Here is a 27,100-nt window from a genome sequence, read left to right on the forward strand (position 1 = left end):
GCCGCATTTATAATTTTCGTGTTGTTGGGCCGGCCCTATCATATTTCATGTGCGGCCAGCAAACAATGTCCGATGGCGTTCGTCCCAAGCTGCGAAGGAGGGGTGGGGGAAGGCGTTTGTCCCAACAAATAACGATATCGTTGCGAAGGCATTTGATTTGATGGAGCACCCTGATTAGTGCGGTGAAAAAGTTCAAACCCCAAACGAACAGGCCGGAGGAGGCGGCGGCATGAATAATGTTTCATTTTCATAACGTGAATCTTTCCTCTGCACTTTGGTTAGGCCAACAGCATTTTCCTTGCGTGTGCAAATGAAAATCCCGCCCAAGGGGAAAGACAAGAAAATGAAATCAAACCAAGTTTCATTACTTGCTTTTCGGAACTGTCAGCCGCAATGTCACTGCACTGGCCCCTCCCGGTTCCCATCCATCAAGCTGCTCGTGAAAACCTCGATTTGTCGAACTCCATGGGGCAATCTTGATGACCTCCGCGGGAGGAGGACTGGTGATTCGGGCTGGTGGGGCGTAGTCAAGGTTTGATAAAGCATAGTGGACGGTTCCCAGCGTTCACCCGGGAACATCTTTCGGCCGTATTCGGTTGATTGATAGGCAGTGAGAAAAGCAAAGTAGAAAAAAACAAGGCAAACTAGGCCTCAAAGTGAAATTACATTCCGAGCCCGACATGAGCTGCATAGATAGGAATGTTTTTCCACATCGTTGACGGGGGAAGAATTCGTAATTCAAAATGTTTCTGAAACTGACCCACTCATCTGCAGGCGAGCAGTCTTTCTGCCCCAGCACTAGTCGTCGAGAGCCTGGCATCGGAAGGATGCGTTTCCGTGCGCTCTTGCCAGGAAGCAGGATAGTTCGAATGCAAATACCGATGAATTGAATCCGACAGGACTACGCTCGTTTCACATATGCCCTTTTAATGCTTGCCCGATGTAGCGTGATCGATTTCTCCTCTGGTTCGATATGGGCCGTTGTAGATGACTGACTCCGGCGGGGTTATCTCGGGAAAGAAGGAGAAGGAATTATGAACGCAACTAAATCACTGCAGAAGCCCTTCTGATGGAGCAACGATTCGAAACGGAGAATGGAACCATTTTCAAATGGCGCACACGTTTACATTACGACCGATGCGGCCGGAACGAATTTTCAAGCCCTTTTCCATCGCTCAGACAAGCATGTAAATACCACTTTTCGGGGTCCCAGTTACCAATCCCCGATCGTCTGATCGTTTCCATTGACTCATCGTGGAAAATCTATTTTCGGTGCAATTTTGTCATCCACCGGGCATTACGGGTTGAAGGCGGGGCCGGAGGAGAGGCTGTGTGTCACAAATCTAAAATTCCGATCCCGATTCGATATTACGTGCCAACATCATGCCGACATCGGGCGGACGCGAACGCTTGGAGAAGGTTCATTTCGCGTCAGTTTGCCTTTCGAACGCACGATAAAGCCACACGTCTATCGTTGAGTTCGAAATCCTGAAGCGTACATTTCATTCACGACGGCTCAAAGTTCCGGCACTAAAGTCATCCAGTATGCGGAATGGGGGTCCCGAGATGTGACACCGGCGTCAACGAACGAACGCTCTCCAGGAGGGGATTAGGAAAACGACAAGGCACATAAAATATGGGTACAATGTTCCCAGCGTAAATGTTTGATTTATTTCTGCACCTGCACCTGCGCTGCCGCCCAAAAACATCGCACACCCTAAAAACGCTTCACCTTCTCTAGTTTTTGGCTGCACTGGAAGGGTGCAAAAGTTCCCGTGGTAGGAAAAACTCGAAACCAAAGAAGAAAAAAAAAACACGGGAGGAAAGCTGATAAGCAAAGCCTGAACACGAGCTAGCGGTGGTTTGACTTTTTGGTGGGAGTGTGACATCGGGATAACAGCGGGTAAAACCGTTCGTCGACGTCGTTCGAACGTACATACTTCACGACTTTTCTCCACCGCAGCGTTGCAGGTCCGCTTGTCCTCGTCCTCGTCGACGAGTGTGTTTTGCCGTGTCGTTCCAGCTGGCGCTCTCGATGGCTGAAGTCGCGGAATTTGAATAGAACAATTGCTTTTCTTTGCAACCGACCTGCACGGGGGAAAGGGTCCTTAGGAAGAGTGGCAGCGGGTAGCAACTCTTGAACTTGACTACGTAACGTTCTTTGGCAGCGCGCGGTTGAAGGCTCGTGAAGAGGAGCTGTCAGTCCGCGCGCAGGTCGTATGTCATTGTCGAGAACGCTTCCACCAACGCGTGCAGTGCTTCAGCTGGTGAAAGGCGAAATGTCATCGAGAAGTACCTTGCGCGTGTGTGTGTGTGTGTATGGGTGCTTCCATCACCGAACATCGATCGATCGCTTGGCTCAAGATGTTCGTGCCTTTCCGTTGGCTCGCACAGCACCACGAAGGATGCAGATGCACCTTCCGTTGCACTTATGTTCGCCCCAAAATCGCACCAAACGGGATAGAACCGTTAGATGTCGACTATTATCTGGCTTAACGTTCGCTTTTCGCACCCACTCGACTCGGGGGTTGTGGGCGAGGCGTCGATAAAATCGATTTATCATACAACCGCACGGAGCTGCTTTATCGCTTCTTTACGTAATCATGTTATGTGGCACTGGTGGGGGTGGGGCTCTGGGGGAAACGGTACGGAAAACTCGACCCACCAAGCACCAGCAAGCAATTGATCAAAAACCCATCAAATATTGCTTGTCCTCGTCATGCACACGACACCCCCGAGTGGCCACTTCGTACCACAATCAAAGTGTGGGGGGGGGGGGGGGGGGGGGGGGGGGTGCAACGGAGTAAAGTGACTGCTATTGATTAGGAAAGTTCGTAAACTACTCGCATCAGGATTACATAATTCAGGCGGGCAAAAGTTTTTCCCCGGGCACGAAAGTCGGGGCCCCACTTCTTCTTACGCTCGGGAAGAACGGGAAGGTTCTTTCCGGAGCACAGGGCCACCACCGGGTACGTGTCCCTGGGAATGGCCGGAATGAAATATTCAACCCCAGCGAACGGGCCGCAGGCCAGGAATAGAACGACGGGAATTAGTTAAGCACTTGCGCCAGGCACACGGAGTAGATGCGAGGCTCACGCTCGGTTGCAGGTCACGGGACGTGCACGGCATAAAGGGCTGCCTAGCGGGTGCCCTCAGGAGTGGATGACGTGTGTTGGGAAATGAGTTCCGTGTGCGACTTGGTTGCACGGTTTAAAAAAAAAAACACTCACACAAAAATCGATTCACGGCCGCTTCTTTCCCGATTTGCTGGTTGGTATTCTTTTCAATTATTTATTCCTTCTCGAGTGGTCCCTTTACAAGCCTGGCCATTTGTGTAGTGCACCTCCACTCGCAATGGGTGCCATCACTTTCGATCGATGTACGGCCACGTTTGAAGTGCACTGGCTGTTTGCACTGGGATTCATTAGCCCGGACTCACTGCGTATGTGCTGGATGCGCTTTTAACCACGGGAATTCAATTGCCGCTATACGCAGGGTTTCCCTCCTCCTGACAGGTCTCTCGGGTTTCCAACTCGCTCCCGTTCGCATTTGTGCGAGAAACAGGACCTCATTGTTCTTCGCTGCAGCCAAATGAATTGTATGCACAGCGAGCACTTCATACGTGCCAGGAACTACTGGTGGAACTCGGCACCCTCGGTCGTGTGTCCTGCACACATCAGAGGCTGCCTTCGGGGGAAAAGCTCTTAAAAACAGCATAAGCCCGTTCCCGTTCGACAAACAATTGCGCATCCAATATCCACAAAACAAACACACACAGACACATAGTCCCATACTGGACAGGGACGGGTCCCTAGTCCTACCTCGAGAGGACTCCGCTTGGTGTCGGTGGGCAAACAAACACTTTCGCGTCATTTGCCAAGCGCACGGCACGGCATAATTCCTAATGTTGGAGGCACGACAAAGCGCTGATGTAATGTGCGAAAGTAATGAGCTCCAGGTGGAGGATGTGCCGTGTCACGGTATGGTACCGTGTGCCTTTGGGGGTGACATGGGGTTTTGTGGACGTTGGAGTCCTGAAAATACACCCTTCAGATACTCACCGGAGGTAGGTAAATCCGGATGGATCACGAGCGACCCTTTCCCGTTTCGCAGGATTCACGTGTCGAGCGGAATGGCCGCTAAAATCGTCACCTTTAATTTTATTAATCTGTTGGAGAAATTTCGGAAATTTTGCTCCCAAAATTTCGGGGTGCGAAATCACGAAGCAAAGCCCTCCGCAACCGCACCCGCAGCGTTGCTTTCCGTTGCTGCGAACGAATTAAGTTAGTTTTTCCGGGTAACTTTTGCCTCCAGGCGGGGGTTTTATCGGAACGCCACTCTTAATTAATCGATGGCGCACCGGCCCACCGGGTTCCATCTGTCCATTCGACCGATGAGCCCGAATCGATTTCGTAGCTGGGAAACCCCGTACCTACCCCTTCGGCAAACCCTGTCGGGTGCGGAGGCTGGGGCGTATCGTTTCCATTAACGACCGGCGATTGATTACGGCGAAAGTTAATCCTACGGCCGCGGGGCCCTTCGAGGCAACGAAGTGGTAGTTTTTTTTTTTCTGGGGGCCGAATAACACCCTTTTCCATTGGGCGGGGAACTTTTGCCAACACCCACACCAGCAGCAAACGAACGAATGAAGGATAATTATGATTGTGCTGGAAAAAGTTATTTGACGTGCGGTGAGGCGTCGTTTACATTTGATTATTTTGGTTTAAAAAGTAAACGAAAACGCGGCGTTCAAACCGGCGCTCGGGAAGGGCGGGACATCGCTGAAATTCTAACTTCATTACCTGCCTCTTCGGTCCAGCGCTGTAAGTCAACCGAACCGAATCGTCGCTACCATTTTCCGCCGCCTCGGACGGCAGACATCGCTTCGATCGCTCATTTCAGCTCAACTAATGAAGTGAACTCGTTCAATGGGCCCTAATGATTATGAGCGTAAGAGCCGATGGGCCGAATGGCGGGGCGTGCGGCGGAAGGCGGCGAAAAATGTGCCCCCTTCCCCGCTGTTTGCCGGTGGGTGGGTGGAAAATCCCCGTGAAATGATTAGACCGAAGGGAGTGCAAAGTGAGTCATTATCGTTAGTGCAATCGTTTATTGATTTTCGGTACGATAATTGATTGCCTCCAGGCACGGTAGGGATGATTTTCGTCCCCGGCATTCCAGGGACGGCTCGCTGGGCGTGGGCATTTCCCACAGCCGTCGGGAACTTTAGCCTGGTCCATGATCACTATAATACTGATTTTTTGCTGAGTTTGAACAAGTATTAACCAAGGAAATGTATAGTTTCATATTTAGGAAAGATTATTCTTTGGTATAAATCTATTACATCATGGTTTTGCTTTAAGTTTACAGCAACTAATTTTATCGTATGGAAATCTTTTCAAATTTCTATCATAAAACGTTAGAGAGATATTTTGCATATTTTTTACAGACTTTGGAAAGAACTGTCCGTCTTTTGCTTTTTTCTTCAATCGAAGACAAATAAAGCAATACAGGCAGATATCTGATGAAAATATGAATGAAACAACAATGAAGGAAAAAACCGTAAAAAATATGCAAATTACGCAATCTTGATTATTTATATGATAAAAATACGAAAAATCGAATAAGAATAAATAAATCCAACCATTTTTAATTCATTCGATTATTATATTTTGAACTTTATAATGAATAATAGATTCTTCAGGTTATGGAGGTAAACATAAATAAATAAATAAATGAATTGCGTTTTAGCATAGTGAGGTAATTTTCAATTGATTATTTAGAACGACATGCCTTATTTTGGACCAACATCTTCTCTTACCAAGGAACATCTTGGGCGGGCTGAAATCTTCGCGTTTACCAACATTCATTAAAGGTAAAGGTAAGCGCACCGTCATAGCTGTCTGCTGTGTCATGACGATCCGCAAGGTTTGCGAGCAGCTCAAACGGCAGGAATTGATCCGACCGAAAATCGCACCGTTTCGTAGAATATTCGCACGAATCGTGCAGGAAAACAAAAGCAAACAACAAACAAAGCAGCTAACAAAAACAAAAAAAAAAACACAAACTACCTGCCCAAAATCCAATCAACTTACCGATTACCGAATGATTTTACTATCTTCCTCCCGCCCCACCCTTGCGCATTCCCCTGGAGAGTAAATCGAAACGCAACTCTCGAATGCGCTGAGTCATTTGTCGGAGTTGCCACCGGATGCAACGCAGACACACACAGACACACAAACACACACCACGCTTTCATCATCCTTGGCACAAAAGGGCAACCCCCTGGTTTCGTCCTGGTGAGCGCAACGGTTCGCTAAAGAAATGCTGATTGAGCACAAATTCGAACCGGACGCAAGCCGCTCTCTTGGCCATCTTGTGACTTCTGGCAGGATGCCCGAGGATGCTTAAAACCCGAAGATCCTAAGTATAATATCATTAGGGAAGTTTTGGCTCGTTCCATCAAAGTCACATCGCTTAACAAATGCTTTCTCTGCTGGCATTCCGGGGGGGGGCGGGAAGCTAGCCATTTGGGGCATTCGGATGGATGGCTTCTGCTCGGTGGAGAAAGAAGCGCTTGACTAATGGATAATATTATGTGCAAGCAGAATGATGTCGAAGAAAATCTACCACCCGCTCATTGGAGCGACGGAGTTCCATTGCCTTCGTCTATCATCGTTTGTTCTGATGGAAAGATGAAAACAAAAATCGAACATGCAAGCGGCAAATAGAATTCACTAAGCTGCGGGAAGATCGAGGGAGTAGAAAATTGCAAGATCATCACACCAAATCTTATTACCAACTTTGCTTTATGATAATATACCGTAAGTTAAGACGATATGCTTTAAAGCTAGCACCAACTAGGGATACTGTTTAAGTGTTGTTTAGATGTCAGTAAAACCGAAAATAAATGAATCTATGTTTGCAATGGAATACATCGATATTTATCCTTCCCCTTAACATGTTTTACCCCACATTCTATCACGTTTACTAGCTAATGTATATAGGAGATGCATTAACATCCAACCATTTATCTTTTTTTTTCCTTTCTCTCTTTCGCAGGTAAGCTCTACATGACGCCGATAAGGATAAGCAGCGTGAGGAGGCACATTAAATCGACTTTCGTTACATCGTATTACGCCGCAGCGCTCGTTTGGAGGCTGGCGCCGTAAGGCCCAACCGTTGTGCCCCCGAAATCACCCTATAAATTTTGCGATTGTCATTTTTATGGCGTACACCCTTTGGGCGCCGTTGCTTCTGCGCTTGATTGCAGGTGCAGAGGCTCGGCTGATGATGCGTCCTTCCGAGATGGATGTGTTTCCGATCGCTCTAATCAACTTCCCGCACCGAACCGGAACGCCAGGTGCGTTCGTTCGTTCGTTCCCTATTTCCCCAGGGCGCTGAGATTGAGTTTTGCGAATGCATAAGGCCTGCGTGCGCTGATGAGGGCGTTAAGGACACAAAACCTGGCCATCGATTTTCGGTGGCTTTCGGGAGAGTCGACCTTCAGCAACGCCGTCAATCATGCTGCGGAAGAAAACATACATATCTCGCTCATTTGGGCGTCCTTCGAAGGCGTCGATGGTAAAGGTTCGCAGGCTAACTCCGTCCCCCGAAATGATCGCATTTCTGGTGCACACCTGCATACCCCTAACCCTCCGCTCGTTGGTGCCCTGCGGCGCTAGGAAATGTTAACGTTAATAACAAAGCGGGTGAAAAATATCACACCACATTCCCGATCTATTTGTGCCAACGGGAAAGAACTTGAGTTCCATCGCCGTCGAAGGCGTGCGCTCAAATCTGTTTGTGAACGCATGCGCCCGGACGCCTCCGGAAGCCTCGGGCGATCCAAGCGCGGCCCAAGCCGCGTGCCCTAATGAGTAGCCTTGCCAGCTAATCAAACGTGTCAATCGAGATTCGTGCCCTCAGGGCGGGCTTTTTTCAAATCGCTCGCACAATTTGAATTTTCTTCCTCATCCACACACACACACGCGCGTGTGGCTTTCATCGATCGACTTCGGCATTCGTTTTGATTCACGCGGATCACGCTAACAACTCCGATTATAGTCGTATTAGGGATGGATGGATCGCATAAAAAGCAATTATTTGTGCTTCGTTAAGATCACGAATAGTCCGGTGCTTGATTGGTGAGTGTGTCGGGGATTGTTTATGGTCATTTCTTGCCAATTTGTTTACCTAAACCTTTTCATTGGCGCATCCTAGGCGTGGTATTGATTGATTCATCAAGAAGACGGTTGTGAAAAACGGCATTTAATGGCTTTTGATTAGCTGCAAATTAGAGAAAATTCAAATGTTTGCTTCGTTTGTCAAACACAGGTTATTTATATGGATAGTGGTTGAAACGTCGTAAATTTTAAAATAATTTTGCTAACATGTCACACACGTCACCATCCAGAGGCCGTCTTCCGTATATGTTGGACGTATTTATGAGCTTTTTTGTTACTGTTGCGTTTCGGAACCTTTGAAAATCCATTCAAAATGAAGCTATAAATCAATTTGCAGTTCAAATTCGGTCGTTTTTGCTCCGGTGTTAATCATACGTTTTGTTTTTTCTTAACTTCATCCATCACTTTCAACGATTTTCGCACTGTTTATGACTACTGTTTCGGGCGCAATCGGACCACGTAAACGCCATTTACAAGCAATAAATCGCAATCGATTAAATCCTGCGCAATCTTCAAAACATGAACATGAACAAAATATACCCCTCCGCTAAAATGGGTGTTAATTAAATCTCTCTTCAAAACGCCACCGCGCGGCCACCAGCACCGTTACATTCCGCTCCGGGGGTGCTTCCGATTTGGCCGAATAAGCACAAGCCAAGTCGGCACATTTGGCTTCCTATACCCGCGGGAGATTAATCGGGAGAAATTTGTTGCCAAATGTGTCGTTTTCTTTTGCACGCTTTCGATATGTTTCGGTGCGGTTTTATTTTCTCTCTTTTCGTTATCGCACCCGAAGTGCGAAAACATTGGATGATTAATGCCTTCCCGCCCATCAATACATATTCAGCGGCAAATGGTTATGTTTGTTTGCTTTGTCTTCTGCTGCGTGCCAGCTGAAGGATCGATATGATTGAAGATGATTTGACTGCATTTATCATGTTTAATCGCGGATGGATCATGTTTCTGCCTGCCCCCCGGCAGATGGCCAAACTGGTTGTGGAAATGTGAATTCATAAAAGTAATCGTTTAACCTACTGTTTAAAGTTGGACCATTTAGATTGTTTACGAACGGTTCAGTAAGTTTTTGTTCTCTTTTATCACTACCCCGTTTGTATCCCATTCCTTTCCTCGTCTGAAATCTACAGGATTTACTTTTTTTCTTCTTCCCATATAGCTTTAACGACCTGATAAGCGATTTATTTGAGGCAACTTTTCAATATTCACTCTTTCCTACGGCAGTTGTAGTAACTGAACTACTCGCTTTCGATTTCGCAGAAGCAAAAAAGCGAATCCTAAAATCGCACGGCTTAAAGTTTGACGAGAAGAAAAAAAAGGAGGTTTCTCGTCAAGAACTCGCCATCCCATGGAAGATTTATGGGAGATGATGGGATGATTAATGGATGTCCTATCTGGCCTACGTTAATTTACGGTAGCGGCAGCATTTGATGGATTTGTGCATACAAATGTATGCAGAAAGCAGACTCTGGGAGTCTTGTTTTCAATCGCAGCTGATATGTTGAAGTTGCATTTGTTGGAGGAGTTTTGGAGGAAGCTTGAGGAATATTTTGGCATGAAACTCTGTGACTAAGTTTTTTTATTACAATACCGACACGGCCTTGAAGATTTTGTATGATTTATTTTGTGGTAAAAAATTAGCATATATCAAAACATAGCGTAAAGTTCAATGTACGGGAAGTAATTTTCTATTCGTCCGCTCAAGACACTCCTTTATCTATATGGCAATATTCAGTCTTTGTGTGATGCATTGCTGGAGGGGAAGAAAACACTGCTATTCTCATATGTTTACCTTACAGAGCTTGCCATTTGCGTCATCTGGCCCCCAGAAGCACGAATTATATCTGTCCACCGATCGAAATTAATCACACCTCAAGCACCATATTAAATACCATTTGCGTTTATACCGAACACTAACATCTGGTAATTGATACCTTGCCCCAGTAGGACACACTTTTACCATCTAACCGGGGTAAGCCGCGTTGGCTTTTTCTCTTTGACGCGCTCTGCAAGTTTTCCTCGGTGCTACGGTCCAGGTCAAAATGGTACTACTTGCGTGACTCCGCGGTCGAACATTTTCCATCCGCTTCTAATGACGTGCAATGGCTTAATCAGAGCATAATCGCATGGCCTCTTATTAGCGTCAAATCGTTATCTCCGCTCTGATCAAGTGGTCATGTGAGCTCTTTTTCTTATGTCCCTTGCCAAACGTGGTGTTCAATTTTGTGATTATAAAGAAACCGCGAAGTGAGCTAGATTAATCTCGCGCTGTGGGAGCTAACGATTCCGTTGGGGAGGAGTTACTTGTCACCAGGCGAGAAACAGGAGAGGAAGCAAGGGCAGAAGCCACGTCAGAAATAGAATCAGACAACCGAAAATGAATTATCTCTGGCGGTCGAAAGTGAGTGATTATTTTCACATTAGCTGCGCTTTGCCCTCGAACGCTAGGGATCCATGGTTCCAAGGGTATGGGGTTTTGAACTCGTTTAGACTTACCCCTACAGTTGGAGTTCTTGTATCCCCTTTTATCTTCTCTCAACACCTTTTCACCTCTATTGGGGGAGGAGTTAAGGCTGAGCTGATGGTAGCAAGAAAGATTAATTATATTTATCTAGCCTTATTTTACGGTTTGACTGATGTCCCCGCGGCGTGAACCCAACTTGATGCCTCAGTGAATACCCTATTCGACATTCAGGTGGTGCGAAGGCGTTTTGACACTTAATGAAGACGTCTGGAAGGGCCTGTAAAAAGCGGGTAGATTGAAGAAGATCATTTGAGAAATTGAAGACTATTTTGCGAGATCGCTCTTTTGACTTTATTATCATTCTCTGCATTTCGTACGGCGTGCGAGTAGCAGTTTTGTGATGTTCTGCGCCGGTAGTTCGACGAGCACGCAAAGTCCCAGCGAAAACGTGTACGTCCAGAGTACGATCTGCGAGGCGTACGTGGAGACGATGAACTCGCTGCTCACAACTGGGCGCCGTATCTGCCCGAACACCAGCGCAATCATGCTGAAGTGCAGCAGATAGACACTGTAGGACAGCCGCCCCGCGAAGGATACGACCGGATGGTGTAGGAGCTGCTTGAGCCAGTGGTGTGCCGGCAGGGAAAAGAGCACTAGCAACAGCAGCGCATTAAACGTGGCCCAGCTGTGCTTGAAGATGGTCGCGTACGTGGCCACCAACGCCCGGTCCAGCGACGAATAGTTCTCCACGAACCACGAGCTGGTCGCGAAGGTGAACAGATACACGGTGCACGCTAGCACAGCGACCAGCTTGAAGACGCACGTTCGATAGAGCCGCTCCCAGTCGGTGCGGTAGCGATGGTAGGCCGAACCGACCAGCACACCGCCGAAGTAGACGGCCAGATTGAGATGAAATGGGAAGTAAAGCCGGCTCTGGTACGGCTGGAGGCGCATGTAGTTGTCCACCTGCTTCATATCCACCTCCATCAGGGGTGTCGTGTTTTGGAAGTAGGCAACGGTCGCTGGGGCAACCAATCCGTACACGATGGTCGCCGTGAAGAGGTAGTACTTGAGCTGACGATACTTCCAGACGAGTGAAAGCGTGAGCAGGCAGAAGATGTACAGCTGTGTGTCCGCTGCAATGTACCAGGATTGCAGTAGACACTTTATCGAGGGAGAAAGAGATTGTTAGAGTCATCAATGCAGTACAGTATAGTACAACCCGTAAGATATTACCGGCTGATCTGCTCCAACGTAGTTGTTGATGAAAAGTATATTAGTCCACCAATTCCGGAGGCAATTGTCAGTCGCTTCCCCGAGGAATTGCTTTCCAAATGGCCCTTCCATAAAGTAAGGCAAAGCGGCAACCTGCAGCAAAATCACGAACACATAGGCCGGCAGAAGTCGCAACAGACGGTTTGTGATGCACCGGAGCAGGTAGGCAGCGTTAAGGGTGATCCCATTCTGACGATCGCGCAGGAACGATACCGTAAACAGGATGGCGCTGATGAGGAAGAAAGTCTGAACACTATCCTGAAAGCGTGCCACGTAGCCGATCAGTGACTCAGCGTGATTGTAACCCTCGAGAAAGTCGGTATTGTGCTGGGGCAGCTTCATGTAGGCCGTACTGGTATGCAGAAACACGATGAGGAACATGCGAATCGCTCGGAATCCTTCCATCGTCTGCAGATCGACTCGGAAGCGGCCATCGGAAGTCGGATGGTACAGTTTCACGAAGTTCCGCATAACCGAGAAGCTTACTAGAAGCTCCCCCCATCGTGCGTCGGGAGGAGTAGTGTAGTGGTTTTCGGGATACGATGCCACCACCTGCCTGCGACGATCGAACAGGGAGGACACGACTGTGAGCACTACAATACCACAGACGATCGCACCAAACACAATCTGGATTCCCCCTGAGGAGAAGTGAAACAGAATCTTGAATTCCAAAGAATGCTTCGAATATCTTGCGGTAGCAACCTACCGATTGTGAAGAGTTCTTCTTCATTGTTGTGATAACAGTATTGGATAGTGACCGAGTCGACATGCAGGTCGTATTTCTTTCGGAGTTCTTCGTTAACACACTGCCGAAGTTGTCGTGTATACTGCAGTTCCACAGAGGGGTTGGTGGTGATTCCCCTAGTGAGATTGGTTGCTACACACTCCGGTACGCATATGCCACGTTCCACCTTCGTATGATCGTAGTGGCGTGGTGAGGATGAAAATTTCTTCAAGAAAGGAAAGTAGGAAATTTTCGCTGTATCATCGCTGCTGGCACAACACCCCGGTAAAATCTCACCAACCGTTAAGTTCTGCCACAACTCGGACCGTGGATCGTACGGGATGAGTGCGGACCGCACGACACAGTACCGGAACTGGTCACCCCAGTCCGCCCGACAATCGTCCAGCTCATCGTACTCGAAGAGCTTTGGGAATTTTCGGTAGGCTTTAGCTGAGGCAAGAAATGGAAATCACTATGAAAATCGTTCACAAAGGAGTACTCCTGCTAGCAAAACAATCAGCAATCTTACAGTTGATAAACTCCACCCAGTCTTCACCACGAACTACGACTACAATCAAGAGCCACAAAGAAATTCTACACACAACGAACATTGGCCAAACTTTTCCGTCATCGGTACCCGCGAAAAACACACGTCTCGTCACGATCGTCCACTTCGAGCGACTAACTCTGTCGACGTGGGATGAAAATTTGGACAGCTTCAAAACCTCGCGTGTGCGATTCGGATTGTCCAAGAGTGGCCACCGCCCGCCCGTACCACTCGAATGTGGTGGCGTGCGTCGTCGGGATGTCGAATAGGTGAATGCATTCTCAGGCCCTAACGCCCCCCTTCGCCTATGCATCAGTCTTCCGCGGGCGAAGCGTTGCGTAGCAAGTAACGGAAAATTTGGACATTAATTACACGTGTTCAGTTACCGTGCGGCGCTGGAGCTGGTCAGCAAACCCGTCGAGCGTATCCAACGAATCTTCCGATTTTCGTCCAACGAAAGGGTCGACACGTGTGCACTTGCATTCGTGAAGCGAAAAACAAACCAGTTCGTTTCGCGCACGAAACTGGTGTGTTATGGGTCCACCTTATGACTAATTCAGTTTATGGCTGAAACGTTTTGATTATAAATTTATCAATTCCTGCTCCCTTATGTAGTTTTGTTTTGCCCAATAAAACCATTGGGGAAACGAGCAGTGTTCAAAACACCTATAAAATAATATTTTTTATAGATATCATCCAGAAAACCATTTCATATAGGGATTAACATTTGTTTGGTATCAAATATTGCTTCCAGTACCAGTCCAGCAGTCAGAACTTTAGGATCTCCTCCATTTTTTCTCGGAAACAACGCAAAACTCTTTCGGTATTCAACCAGTATATTGACCGTGACGACGAGCGTGTTTTCTTAAAACCAGATGTGATAGTTCACAAGACACTGCAGAATAGACGTTTTAATGCGATATTTATTTTCCATAATTTATTTACACCAACTTAGGTCTAGCGGTAAAGAAGAGACATTTAACTAGTACGAGAAGGAAACAACAGAGTTTGTGGCCGTTTTTATCTCGTTAACATTAAAACAGAGTCCATACCCTTATATCTTATACACGATCTCCAATGCAGAGACACACGTTCGTTCACATACACAAAGATATCCAGCTGGTGACTGAACCTAAGGCTAACGAATACTTGTGTAACGAACCGACCCTCTTCGGCCGGTTAATGGTTAAAAAGAAAGGGAAACACTTTCATAGGACTTGTGCCCGCCCGTGCACTAGTTGTCGTTTTGTACAGAGAGGTGTTTGAGGTGATCCTGCACCTCGTGCGGAAATGTCGGTCAGTCTCAAATTGTGGAGGAGGGAGAGATGTCCTTTTTTATATCACAGTTCGATCGCTGGCGCGAAGGTTAGTGGGCCGTCTCGCCGGAGGCGGTTGACGATGGTTCCGTTCCGGTCGCCGGAGTTCCCGCCTTAACAGAAGGAGTTCCGATGGGTTCCGGTGCCGAGTGTACCTGGTTGATGGAGGGTTGCCGGGTATCGGCCCTTGGTTCGAGCAGTTCCTTCAGCAGGGCACCGGTGGGAAGCTCGACCAGGACGCACAGCAGCGCCCCGAATATGTAGCTGAAGAACAGCACCTCGATGGTGTAGCCGGTGACGATCTTTTCGTTGCTGAAGATGGGTGCCCGCTCGCGCCCGTACACCTGCATGATCACGGTGAAGTGAATCAGGTAGACGCTGTAGCCAAGCTTTCCCAGTACGCGGAAGATCGGATGGCTGAGTGACGCCTTGAGCCAATGGTTCTGATGGAGGAGCGCCAGAGCAAGCAGGATGACGGTGTTGAACAAGCCCCAGCTAATTTTGAAGGCGCTGGCGTACAAAGCAAGTACTATGGCGGGCAACCAGGTCAGGTTGGACACCACCCAAGAGACGCTGGCCATACTGCACACGTACAGCAGTCCGGACACTTGGGCTAGCTGTCGGAAGGCGGTCTGCTGGAACAGCTGTTTGCGCTGGTCCCGGAAGTGGTGATAGACGATGCCAGCCAGAACGCCACAGAAGTAGATACCGGTGTTCTGGTGGAACGGGAAGTACAGCAGGTCCTGGAAGTGTTGGCCACGCATATACTTTTCCACGTCCTTCATGTCGACCGTCATGACAGGGGTGGCGTTCGTTGCAAGGAGATGCTCAATGGCCGGTATTACCGCACTGTAGAGGAAGAGGGCGCCAAAGATGTACTTGCGCGTCGTGGGCCACTTCCAGAAGACCATCATGATCGCGAGTGCGAACGCGAACAATTGCAGATCCGTCGCTAGATACCACGACGGAATGAAGCACTGTGGGAGAAAATAGCAAACATAACGTGAACCTGACGTAATCATTGAGGACTCCTTTCGGAAATCGATGAGTTACCGGTTCACTCCACGCGATATAGTTGTTGACAAACAGCAGGTTAGCCCACCACCAGCGCTGGCAGTTTTGAGCCGACTCGCCGATGAACTGCTTTCCAAATGGCCCATCGACCAGATGGCGCAAGACGGACGCCTCCAGCAGGATCATGAACGCGTACGTCGGCACCAGCCGGCAGAGTCGATTCAGCAGCCGATCACCAAAGTACGACAACCGGAACGTTGGGTTCTTGCGCACATGATCGAGAAAGTTGATCGCCATCAGCATACCGCCGATGGTGAAGAACGTCTGCACGTAGTTCTGGAACTCGGCGATGAACGTCTGCAGCGAGGCCATGTGCTGTAGCTGCTCCAGATACTCGGGGTTGCGCTGGGGAATCTTTAGGTGTGCGATCGTCACATGCAGAAAGATGACGCGGAACGTCTGCACGAATCGAAACGCCTCGAAGCAGGCGAGATCGGCTCGAGTTTGCGTGTGGATCGGCTCCTTCAGCCGGCGGATGTTCCGCGGAATGGAAAACGCCGTCAGTAGGCGCTGGTGTGCCAGCTTAGAGCTCCGGGAGAAGTAGCTCTCCGGGAAGTTCTGCTGTGCCTGGTGGTGTAGATCGTACACGGTGGAGGCGATGATGATTGCGATTATGATAGCGGCCAGCACAATAAATGCCACATCGAGCCAGTCTGTGAATGAAGGAAAATGTCATCTTTTTCTTGCAAAACTGGCGCGCTGTGTCCTTACCGTAGGCCACACTTTCCGTGCTTTTAGAGTAGCAATAGTGGATTCGTAGGTTAGGCGAAACGGTCAGATCGTACTGCGAGGAAACCTCGGCACTGATACACCGGTGCATCAGTTCCTCTCTCGTGAGCCGCTCCGTCCCTTCCGTGCCGTTCTGAATAAGTGCATCATGGCACTTCTGTAGGCAAACTCCTCGCTCCAGCACCGTATGGTCATAGTGGTGATAGTCGCTAGAAAAATACTGCACAAACAACCCCAATCAGATCGGCTAGAGTTATTCTCCGACCACACCGTCTCACTTACGCTCAAATTCCTCCACAGTGTGGACGTGTCATCCGGTGCGAGCGGTGCCTTTGCGATGCAGTACACATAGTCATCCCGATACCACCGCCGGCAGTCCTCAAAGTCGTCGTACACAAACAGTGGTGGAAATTTCAAATACTCTTCCACTGCGCGGGAGAAAAAACGAAAACAGAATGCAACCAGAGGAAAGGCGTTAAGTTTGGCGCTCTAGACACACCACTTAATCGGCGCACCCGAAAACAGTGCCCATCATCGGAACATAACTTACTTTGAAATGCGTCCGCAAACGGGTGCCCCTCGACGGGCGTTCCGGCGAGAAGCAGCGTTCCGTGGAGCGCCGCTAGGAAAATGATGGCTCGATGAGACATTTTATGGACGGGAAAAACGACACGGGGGTTAAATTTTCACTCTCCCCGGGGCGGCCGGACGGATGATGAATAATGGAACACCCAAACACACACACTGGAGCAGCTCTTGCGCCGGCTTTTTTGAATGTTTGCGCAGATAACTTTAGCACTTATTGCGAGGTAATTTCACGGGATGGCATGTTTTTACGGTCCGCTCCGGATATGGGTAATAATTTTGGACCCCAAAACAGAAGGGCCGCCTGTGGTGAAGTAAATGCGGAACTTCGAACACGTCCGTCCCGTGTAGCGTGGTTTTATCTCTGCGTGGAAGATTTAGGAGTTGCGGTTTTTTTTGGTGATGTCTTCCTTTATGTTTGATTTATTGTTCACTGGTAATCAGGATTTCTTCCACACACCGCCCGTCATGGGTTCACTTATTTTTCTGTAGATTTATCTTGAACAATCCCGTTCAGACAAAAACCACAAACACCACACTTCACCTTATGTTGTCACCGGCGACGGGGCCCTGTGTGCCGGTTAGGTTTTTTTTTATTCGGGGCGCGTTCAAAATTCACTATTTCTAGCAACCATACACACACAATAGAATTCCACAGCGGCCAAAAAAAAACCGTCTGTCGATCGTTAGTTTCACTGCCGGATGCGGTTCGCGATATTGGCCATGGTTAAACACTTCACTTCGGGCTCGGGGAAGCTGTCGGAAGGCCAGGGGTTTGCGGAACTGGGTGGAAAGAAAAGAAGGGAACGAAGATGAAGAAGCAGAAAAAAAGCGGATCAGTACACATACGATAAGTATGACGCAAATTGCGCGCGCTCGTTCGGGTCGGCGCTTGTTTGCAAAATCGCGGCGATAAGATAGGAGGAAAAACAGTGCCCATTAAAATTTTCACCTCACCGAGCCGGAACCACTACGGACGGACTACACTTTCGCGGAAATGAGTGTGTAATGGGTGTGTAATCGCACTTTAGCAATCGAAAAAAGATGGCCACGTATGCGAAAGGGCTCTCCATGGATTGATCGAAGTAAATACGAAGTAAAAATTCAAGCTGGAATGGCACTCTCTATTTTCACTCTCGAAAACCACTACCATTAGGTTGTGCACTGAAAGTTAAGTGCAAGGTGCATCAGCCGCAAAGTGCAATCAACGAAAATTTTATTTTTATTTATTTATTAACGTATGACGCGCGTTGCCGTATTGTTAGAGGCAACAGGATCTAACTGACTTTTTGGGTCCCAGGGCATTCAATCAACTCAAATGCACTTCACGAAACACGAAATAACCAACCGGTACCTTCGGGGCTTCAACAAATCTCTCCTAGTAAACGTGCTAAGCCGGACTAAATGAACCTTTTATACCGGACGGGTCTAGGATCGCCGGCATCCGTGAAGGTTACCCGAGAAGTAGAGGGCGGGTGACGGCGTATAGCTACCGGCCGTGCAAAAATTTCCGGTGAATTATATTTGACAAACAAATTTCGCGCCTAATTGTGGCCGGTGTTGGCCCCGGCGCGAATGGCAAACATTGGCCGATGCACTTTGACAGAGGTCGGGTTGATGCCAAGCTCGATCGGCTTTAATTAGTTTCCGTGCGAATTGGCCCCGATGCTCCGGTGCCTTGTTCACCCGCGCCAAACATTATGGGTTTTTCGCATTTGTACGTTAATGTAGCCTGTTTGCACACAACTTCGCGACGCTGGGTTTATCGTTCTGTTCGCACTCGCACAAACGTTCCTCGAGGTGGCAACAAACTGATCAGTAAAGCATATATTTTCACACCTTGCACGCGAGCTAATTTTCTCTTTCTCCGCTTGTTTATCACACGGTGTCGTTGGAAAATCCAGTTGATCCGACACGTCAATCCCACACGATTACACGAATTTCCGGGTGGGGTTTTTTCTTCCAACGACTGCTTCACTCCCGAAATCCCGACGGTTTCGGTTGATTCGACCCGACCTATGTAGATGTTCACCCGATCAGCGATCACAGTCGACTGCACCGGTCGGCGGTAGAACGGTACGCAAAATTAGTTTTTCGAGCAGCGAAACCCACCCCCTCGCTCCACCCGCAGCGCACCACCAACCAACGCATCGCGAACCCGCGAGACCGAGTTCGTCGCTTACGACGGCCCGTTGAAGTCTTTCGTTTTGCTTGCCGGGTTTTTTTTTCCCGCTCATTTTCGACAATGACGTCGAAGCGCGAGACGAAGCCGATGAGATGGTGTTGCGACCGATTGAACCGCGAAGATCGTAGGTTCGTGCCGATCGTACATTTCGCGTTCGCGTCCGTTGGCTTTTTTCCTTCCTTCCTTGCTTGGGGTGTGAGCTTCTCGTGTCTGTGATCCATCCGGTGTTTAATTTCTAATCCAGTGTTCTGACGCATGAAGAAAGATTTCTCATGATAGCTGGCAGAACGGAACAGTGATAGGATGTGCAATAGGATGCGAGGTGGATAGTTGATGGTCCAGTCATGAACCCGCCCGTAAAGAATGGCGTCCAATTTGCGGACATGTGCTTTTTTTTCACCGGCGTCTCGTCTTCTCCTCCCCCAAGGTGAACGATCGTGCTGTGATGTAATGAAGCATGTGATGATTTCTTCTCATTGTGTCTAGCTCCCACCAACATCAATGCACTTTTTCTTCCCGCGAACGCGAACCTTCTGCGGCCCATCTTCGATCAATCGCAGCTCGTAATTGTTTGCCAAAAGTACGCAGTCTTTGTTTGCTACTCCAGCCCGTGTTTGATTATCTTTCGGGGCTCTTGTGCGCTTCGCGGAAGCAACCTTTGCTTCCGTTTGGGCCGTAGTTCGGCCACAGATTTAATGATCACTCGCGAGGAAACTGCGGTCTATTATCGATTTTCGATGGCTGCTGTTGGTTAAGGAAATTGTGCTGCAATTAGGTCTCGAGACGTGTGTGTGTGTGTGTATTTGAATTTGAGTGTCTGACCTCTTACGCTACGATCCACCGTTGGACCTCACCGTGTTTAGTTACGGACAGTGGCCCTATTTGCCGCGATGGTAATCAATAGAGTTGGTAATAAAGTTGCCTTCAGGCGCCCCGCGTGATGACAGCCGAAGGCCTGCCCGTGTAACGCGCATCAATGCTGGCCTAGAGCGATCAGTCAACGCCCCTTCCCGAAACGGGAAAAATTAAAAACGTTCGAGCTTTCGCGTCCAAACGTTCCTATCGGCGCTTATCGATTTCATTACGTTAGATGCGCTGGAATAAAAGTGGATTAGGCTCGCTACATCGAGCCGGTGAGGGGTTGGAGGCGACACGGGCGGGGACGTCTCGATCAGTTTCTAATGGATTGATTTAATTCGTCATTTATTTGCGTGCATTTTGGTTGGTAACCCTTTCTGTGCGTGTGTGCGTTTTTGTGGTTTCCAGTTTATGCCAGTCATGGCGAAAAATGATTGGAATAATTTCCAATAACCGGTCGTGTTACAATGAACCCCCGGCTTGCCATCATTCCTTTCTGGCCTTGTCGGGAAGCATGGGTGGGATTGTTGGTGTGTGTATGTGTGCGGAATAAAACCTACATAACTTATTCACATGTGAAGAAGAACCTGAGCAATTACTTCGTCTCTTTGTTACTGTGAGAGTTGTTGAAAAAACAACATTGTCTCCGCCAATTTGTCACGAAGTTTCTTCATAATTTACTCGAGGGAGGAACGCCGGTGGACGATAGGTGACGTCAATGACACAGAAGTGACACAGAAATACCCAACCCATTTGATGGTGCATTTGAAGCGTGTTTTTGATTTGGTTAAATTTGAGCGAGATCGTCGAGAAGATCGTCACGATTGTGTCTATCAAGTAGGGTTTTCCTTTTTCCACCGCATCTACCTTTGGTTCATGGGATTTCGGCGCCTCATCGTCACGTGCGTCCTCCGTACGACGGCCAAGCGGTTTTTGGTCGCCCATTGTTGGCTTACGCGTGCCCCGCTTCATCTCGCCGGAACGCCCGGAACGTTACGCGTCGTGTGCCGCTGCACTTGAGACAAGTGGGTCCTCCACTTGGAAGCGAAATGAAATATGAGAGCCTATTACGCCGTGCCGGGTGGTGGTGGATCCAAATTTCAAATCTCCACCCCAGAAGTGCAGGGGTGGGTTTGGGAGCAGGAAGGGTTGGTAGCTTCGAAAACAATCTGCAGACGGCTCTCCAAAAATCTGGATGGCAATGACGGATGATGAGCAAGAGACGTAAGAAGAAAAAATACAATCATTGAGATGAGAGGCGAGACTACAGACGGAAAAAGTTTGAGCAGGGGTGAAGCGACTCGTGGATGTGGGGTGACAAAGTCTAGTGATAGACTGTCAAAGTGCCGGAACCGAGACCTCAAACAGCAAACCGCATCATATGGCACGAAATCATCATATGGGGCGTGGCTGGAATGCTCCCGAAGAGTTGCTGTGGATTGCTGTGAATGTAAACTATTTCGTAAAGTGTTGCTCATTATTTATTATTATTATTATTATCATAAACGGCACGCCATCCTCGAGTGGGACTTGACCTTTCTCCGTGGGGAGCTACTGTAACCTATTGATTACCTATTTAGATGTGTGGTCACATGTCGGAAATCGTCAGACACGAGAGTGAATAGAAATGATAAAAATTTACTTTAAATGATACAAATGGGATTTAATATTTTTTTAAAGATATCTTTTATTATAATCTTGTATTACTTTAAGTAAATTCGACGAGTTTGAGATTCGCCAGGAACAAATATATTGCATCTATTTAGATTATTTACAATCAGATGAGAACTGGACCTGGAAATAGGAAATCGATTATTTGTAACATGCTGTCCTTCACCGCGCCATGATTGGCCTTTCCGGGTTCGCTCGAAGTCCTTGGCGTACACCAGCGCAATTCTATCGATAATTGTTTGCCCTACGATCTATTATCTTTCTGTTGCGTGTGGAGCAAACAAAACTCAATAAGAAAAAACATGCCCAGAATATACCACTTGTGATGATCGCGATACACATAAAAAAAGATTGAAAATATTGTTTAAAGAAAAGAAAAAAAAGACTTCTCTCTTAATCGAACCAACAGACGGCGCATAACGCGATGCTCGATCCGAAATCGTTACGGAGGCCATCGGAAACGGCTTCTAATCGATCGTACAACCGAATCAAACTACAAGCTAATGGATTGTGGCTAATGCTCGCGCCACACAAGCGACCGGGAAGCATCAAATGGGAAGACAGCGGCAGACATAGCAACAATGAGTATGGACAAATTGAATTAGGCTAGGGCTGTTTTCCGGTGGTGAGCACGCTTGCGTAAATAGGGCACTTAAATGAAGGGAAGAAAATTGATTGGAACATGGCTTCGCCTTAAAGGAATTAACGCTAGCGGCTAAAATCTCATGCGCTGGTGTTTGGACAGTATGTTGCTGGGCTTAACTTGGTAGTTTCCAAAGCAAATAACCAGAGTAATAAATAAGGCACAAGGTTACCTACTGCTCTACTGAGTTCCACTTCAACATGGTACGCTAAACTACACAATGATGCATTAAATTCTTTATTAATCACACTCCGTTTGGCTTTGAGTGACAGTTTTCGTTGCGGACCTTTTTCGGGTGAAGACCTTGGCGCCCTAGGAAAATTTATTGGACACGATAAATGACACCTCGTGTCGTCACCGGAGAACTAAACTAGACTGAAAATCTAAACTACGATCTACGATGAAGTCGCTCACGCCGGGGCGCATGATCATCTCGGTATAATTCATCCATTTTCCCAGCTAACCGTTTTCGCGCGAACCGTGTGGGAACTAACCACCTTGAAGGCGCCCGCAGAGTGCTTCGGTCTAGCATGAAAATGCAACGCGTGCGCGCCCGCTCGCGTCTTGGACGCATTTTCGTGTCGAAAAGTTAACGAAGACATACGAAGACGTAAACCCTTCCGTTAAAGCAGATTGATGGGCGGTTTCTCGAGCGCGGCTCGTTCGTGGAAGCTACTTGATCCTAATCTGGGCCGATAATCCACACACTTTGGGCGTGATGTGTTCGTGTTATGGCACGCTCGTTCTCGAGCGTTCGTCGAGATGAATTTATTAAAATTATTTATGGTTGTGATTTATTCGACTCGCGCTGGTCGGTGGTTTGGTGCTCGAAGAAAGGTAAACTTAACGGAAATAAACTGTTCAACAAGCTTGAAGTTATTTTCATTTTGAAGCAGAGTAGGTCAGGGAAAATTCCTCGTTGAAAAAAAGTTGTCGAAATAACTTTACCTCACTCGCTGGTGCTTTGTTTATTTTTCAGTTTCGATAATTTTTTTTTTCGCCTCACTTTTTGCAAGCTGATGGCATCTTCACGAAGTGCACGTGCAACTTGGGGAGAAAATGCTTCCGCATTGGATCCCATTTGGGAAACCGAAATTTTCTCCCCCAAGCATCTGAGTCGGTGCGCTTCCGCCGTTAGTTGTTTATGCGCTTTTCGTTCGTTGGTTTCCTTTGGGAGCATTTCTGCTTTCGATTCCTTGAAAATACACTTCTACCGGTACGGACGTAAGGACGCTGCATCTGAAATAATGTTTGCATTTCCCTCCGTCCCACCGCGGGATGTATCCTTCGATGGCAGCGACATTTTCCTTCGTTGGCACATTTTTTCACCCTTCCCACACAGTGGCCTCGAGAGTGGTGGGTTTGTTTGCAAGATGTGCACCGCATCCCGAAAGACGAGACTCCGTACGATCGTGGACTCCAACTCAATTAGGACGGGTAACCCAATATTGCGCGATGCGATAGTTGAGGTTTCGATTGAAGCTGCTTTTTGCCAGGCGAAATACCGAAATTCTAACAGGGTCCACATTTTCCAATACTTGCGTCACGGTTGCTTTGAGTTTGATCATACGCGCGATGTCGTGTGTTGATTTATCTTTGATTGAGTTTCAATTGGCATATTTAATAAATTCTTGCTGATCATCATGGCACGTAGGCTTACCGTAAGAATAAATACTTGGCACCCAGCACAGGGGATCTTTTGGGTGGAAAAAAATGCGTGACGCACGCACAACATTATCTGCCATGTAAATCACACTTTGAATCACAAAAATATGTTTTCAGTTTCTGCTTGCCATCCCGGAGCAAGTGCGAATTGATTAGGTAAGCTAGCATTAGAAATTAGACGACCGGCAGCGGTCAGCATCACGCATGCTACTGTAAGTAAACAGATATTTCACCACACGATGAGAGCTGTTTGTTGAAATATACCTGGTGTCATAATACATATTCTGGGTCAAGCACCGCAGCCGAAGCAGAAAATGGAAAAGGGCACCCGAAAGGGTAGAAATCCCGAACTAGAGTTTATCGCAGTAAGTTTGTCTATTTGCTAATCATCAACGGAGGTTGACACACACACACACTCACCCACACGCACGTCCGCTTTCATGCATGATCATAAGTTCAAAGTTTTCCCTACCGAAAATGGTTTAAACACTCTCCCATGAAAGAGCGATTCCGCGGGAAGCTGCGGAACCGAACGCGTTACCTTACCACGTGTTGTTTTGTACCTCCCTCCATTACGGTGTATTGACAGGTGTGTAGTGCGGCGTGAACGCGATCCACGCCAAGGGCAAAGGGAAGCCCGTTTTGGGGCGCCACAGTTTGAGAGCAGTTTTGTAAATAAATTACTTAGCATAAGAGGTATGATTAGTTTGGAGTGTCTTGGATGTTTTCGCAGACCAGTGGCGCCCAACCTAGATTCGATGCTGGTGTAGGTTTGAGCTACTTGTTTGTGTATCTGAATAAATTCGTTGTGTTTGTTATTTGTTGATGTATTAATTTGCACACCTTCTTCATTTTCTTTTTGGGCAAAACTACTAGCAAAAGTTTTAACAAGCTTCATTCGATATGAACTAAATTATTTTATAATTGTTTGTTATTTAAATTAATTGTTTCCAATTAATTCCAGTTCTAAATTGAAAAGCTTTACTAGTTTTGGTCGTCTCTAAATTGATATAAGCAGAAATAAAAATAATTTAAGCATTTCTTCATCTCTACTGGCGTTAAAATATTATTGGACTCTAAAAGGCATACTACTTTGAATAAGACGCCCTTGAAGACAATCCCCGTTTTGTGATTGAATAGCCCCGAATTTGCTGCATGTAAATAATCTGGGGTTGCTACCGACGTGCCACTTGACCTCACACGAACGGAAATGAACTCCTTCGCGGAGGATCGCGGCGCCAGAAAAGGGTCTTTGTATGTTTTGCGAAATCGTACAAAATCCGGAATGAATCTTATGAAAACAGTTTGGCAGCTTCCAATCCGGACCACGGTTCACGAAGTGTCCCGTGAAGGGCAGCCGGTCGCCTGATCCAAAGCTTTTCGTACACACACACACACACACACACACACACATACACCGGCATTGCGACACGTAACAAAGGCCAGTGTGGGAGGAAGTGGACCACCATCGTCAGGATCATAGTTACGTAAGCACCATGGGGTGTTTCTACGTGCTTGAGTGTGTGTGTGTGGGAGCGAATGGTTCGAAAGGTTCTTGAGCTTCCTCTTAAGCGGACACCGACAAAGCACCGAGAACCCATTAACGAGTATCCAATTTTCTTACCCCGTTTTGCACGGCTGAAGTACTTCCGATGGACTAACTGGACCGGAAGAACAGCACCTTTCCTACGTGCGGGCGGGCGGGCCTTTGTCGCCCGGGCCTGGGAAAATCCTTTTGAAGCACCGCCAGGGGACGGTGGCCGGGGAGGGGTGCACAACCGGTTGGTGTAAATGAGGAGGCAGAAGACAACATCCCACAGCTTTGTCCGAGTTCGAAGGCCTTTCCCTTCAGCGTCCACAACAACAAAGCCCACTCCAAAGTCCGGGCGCTTTCCGAGCGGATCGATCGGTTCACCTGTGAAGTGTGGCGCATTTTCCCACCCTCACCCGCTTAACCCCACCTTTTCTTTTCCTCCCATCCTCGGCGGGCCGTCAACAAAGGTGTTTGTGTGCGGTGGGCGAGACATACGAGTGGGATCGTCGTGGCTGGCAAACATGGCTTCGGAAAAACCCCTTTTTCTCCGGGCTACCGACCATCGGATCAGTTTGATGATTATTGTTTTCGTTTGCCATTATATCCCGAGCGGGTGGGGCTGATTTGTAATTATTTGTCGAAGCCCGGCCGGGGGTCGGGCCGACGACTCCGGGGAGGGGACCGGTGTTTGTGTGCGGGAATGTTTTTAACCTGGAGTTTCATTAGAGTCTAATGCGGGGCACAAACAACATCATCATGGGCACGAGACGTGGTTAGTGGTTTGCAGATAAAAATAAACGCATTTGTGGGGGAAAAAAATAAAAACGAATTACTGCTTCAGCTGCATGTATAAATGACGTACATGAGCATAAAACTGAAGCCTCCCATTTCGCTTCCCCCAGCGCAGTTTGCAATTACAGTCGTACCTTGGAGCGGGAGAGAGTTCACCGGGCCGATCGCAATCCGGTGGCGGTTTGCAAACAAGCACTCATTTGCAGCCAGTGACCGTAAACGTTTGCTATTATTTATGAGCAGAAGGGGGTCCTTTGAAAGCCACAATCCGTAAGAAAACCCACCTCACCGACCGTCCCACCGGATGGCGGTGTATAAGAAGCTTCAACATTTATCCTTTTTCCACATGAGAACGCGAGCGAAAAAGGGGTGGGGGGGGGGGGGGCACATACACTAGCAGAGTGTACCTTCTGCTTTACGCGTCGATCGAATGCAATGTGTATCCGCGTTGCGCTGAAAAGGCGCTCGGGGAAAGCTTCCCTTTTGCAACCCACTCGAGGCCTGGACTGGACCGGCCCCGCGTGCTACGCTTTTCTCGCCATTCCATCTGGAAAACGAATGGGTGTTTTTCCGGCGAAAGGTTTATGCCCTTCTCGTGTGTTTGTGTGCAGACGTGTGCCTTATGGGCGTGTGTTTTGTGGCGTTTCTGGTGGGTAATGGGATTTTCTTCCCCCGGTTTTCAGCTTGAGTGTGGAGTGTGAAGGTTTTTCTCGTTTCGTTTTTCTTTTTTAATGTCGAATCGAGCGAGCCAAGCGAGGGTAGCTGGATGTGTTTCCCATGGTTCATGTGCTTCATCAGCCGGAGGAACCCGAAAAGGGATGCACTCCCGGGTTTTCATTT

General features: G+C 48.0%; 3 protein-coding genes across 5 annotated transcripts in view; 1 reads left to right on the plus strand and 2 right to left on the minus strand.

Annotated features, from left to right (window-relative positions):
- Positions 1-27,100, plus strand: part of LOC131259261 (complexin) — a 150,684-nt gene that overhangs the window by 6,558 nt on the left and 117,026 nt on the right. The window lies entirely within an intron of this gene.
- On the minus strand, positions 11,020-13,292 carry LOC131259813 (O-acyltransferase like protein-like). The gene is made up of 6 exons (XM_058261408.1): positions 13,271-13,292; positions 13,191-13,229; positions 12,963-13,111; positions 12,644-12,887; positions 11,899-12,575; positions 11,020-11,826 (listed from the first exon to the last, which is right to left on the minus strand). The coding sequence occupies exons 1-6, from the start codon at positions 13,290-13,292 to the stop codon at positions 11,020-11,022; spliced, it is 1,938 nt and encodes a 645-aa protein (XP_058117391.1).
- On the minus strand, positions 14,575-16,977 carry LOC131259823 (uncharacterized). Its single transcript, XM_058261420.1, has 5 exons — positions 16,878-16,977; positions 16,610-16,755; positions 16,310-16,547; positions 15,578-16,251; positions 14,575-15,501 (listed from the first exon to the last, which is right to left on the minus strand). The coding sequence occupies exons 1-5, from the start codon at positions 16,975-16,977 to the stop codon at positions 14,575-14,577; spliced, it is 2,085 nt and encodes a 694-aa protein (XP_058117403.1).

Source organism: Anopheles coustani, chromosome 3 (assembly GCF_943734705.1).
Source record: "Anopheles coustani chromosome 3, idAnoCousDA_361_x.2, whole genome shotgun sequence".
Classification (NCBI taxonomy): Eukaryota; Metazoa; Arthropoda; class Insecta; order Diptera; family Culicidae; genus Anopheles; species Anopheles coustani.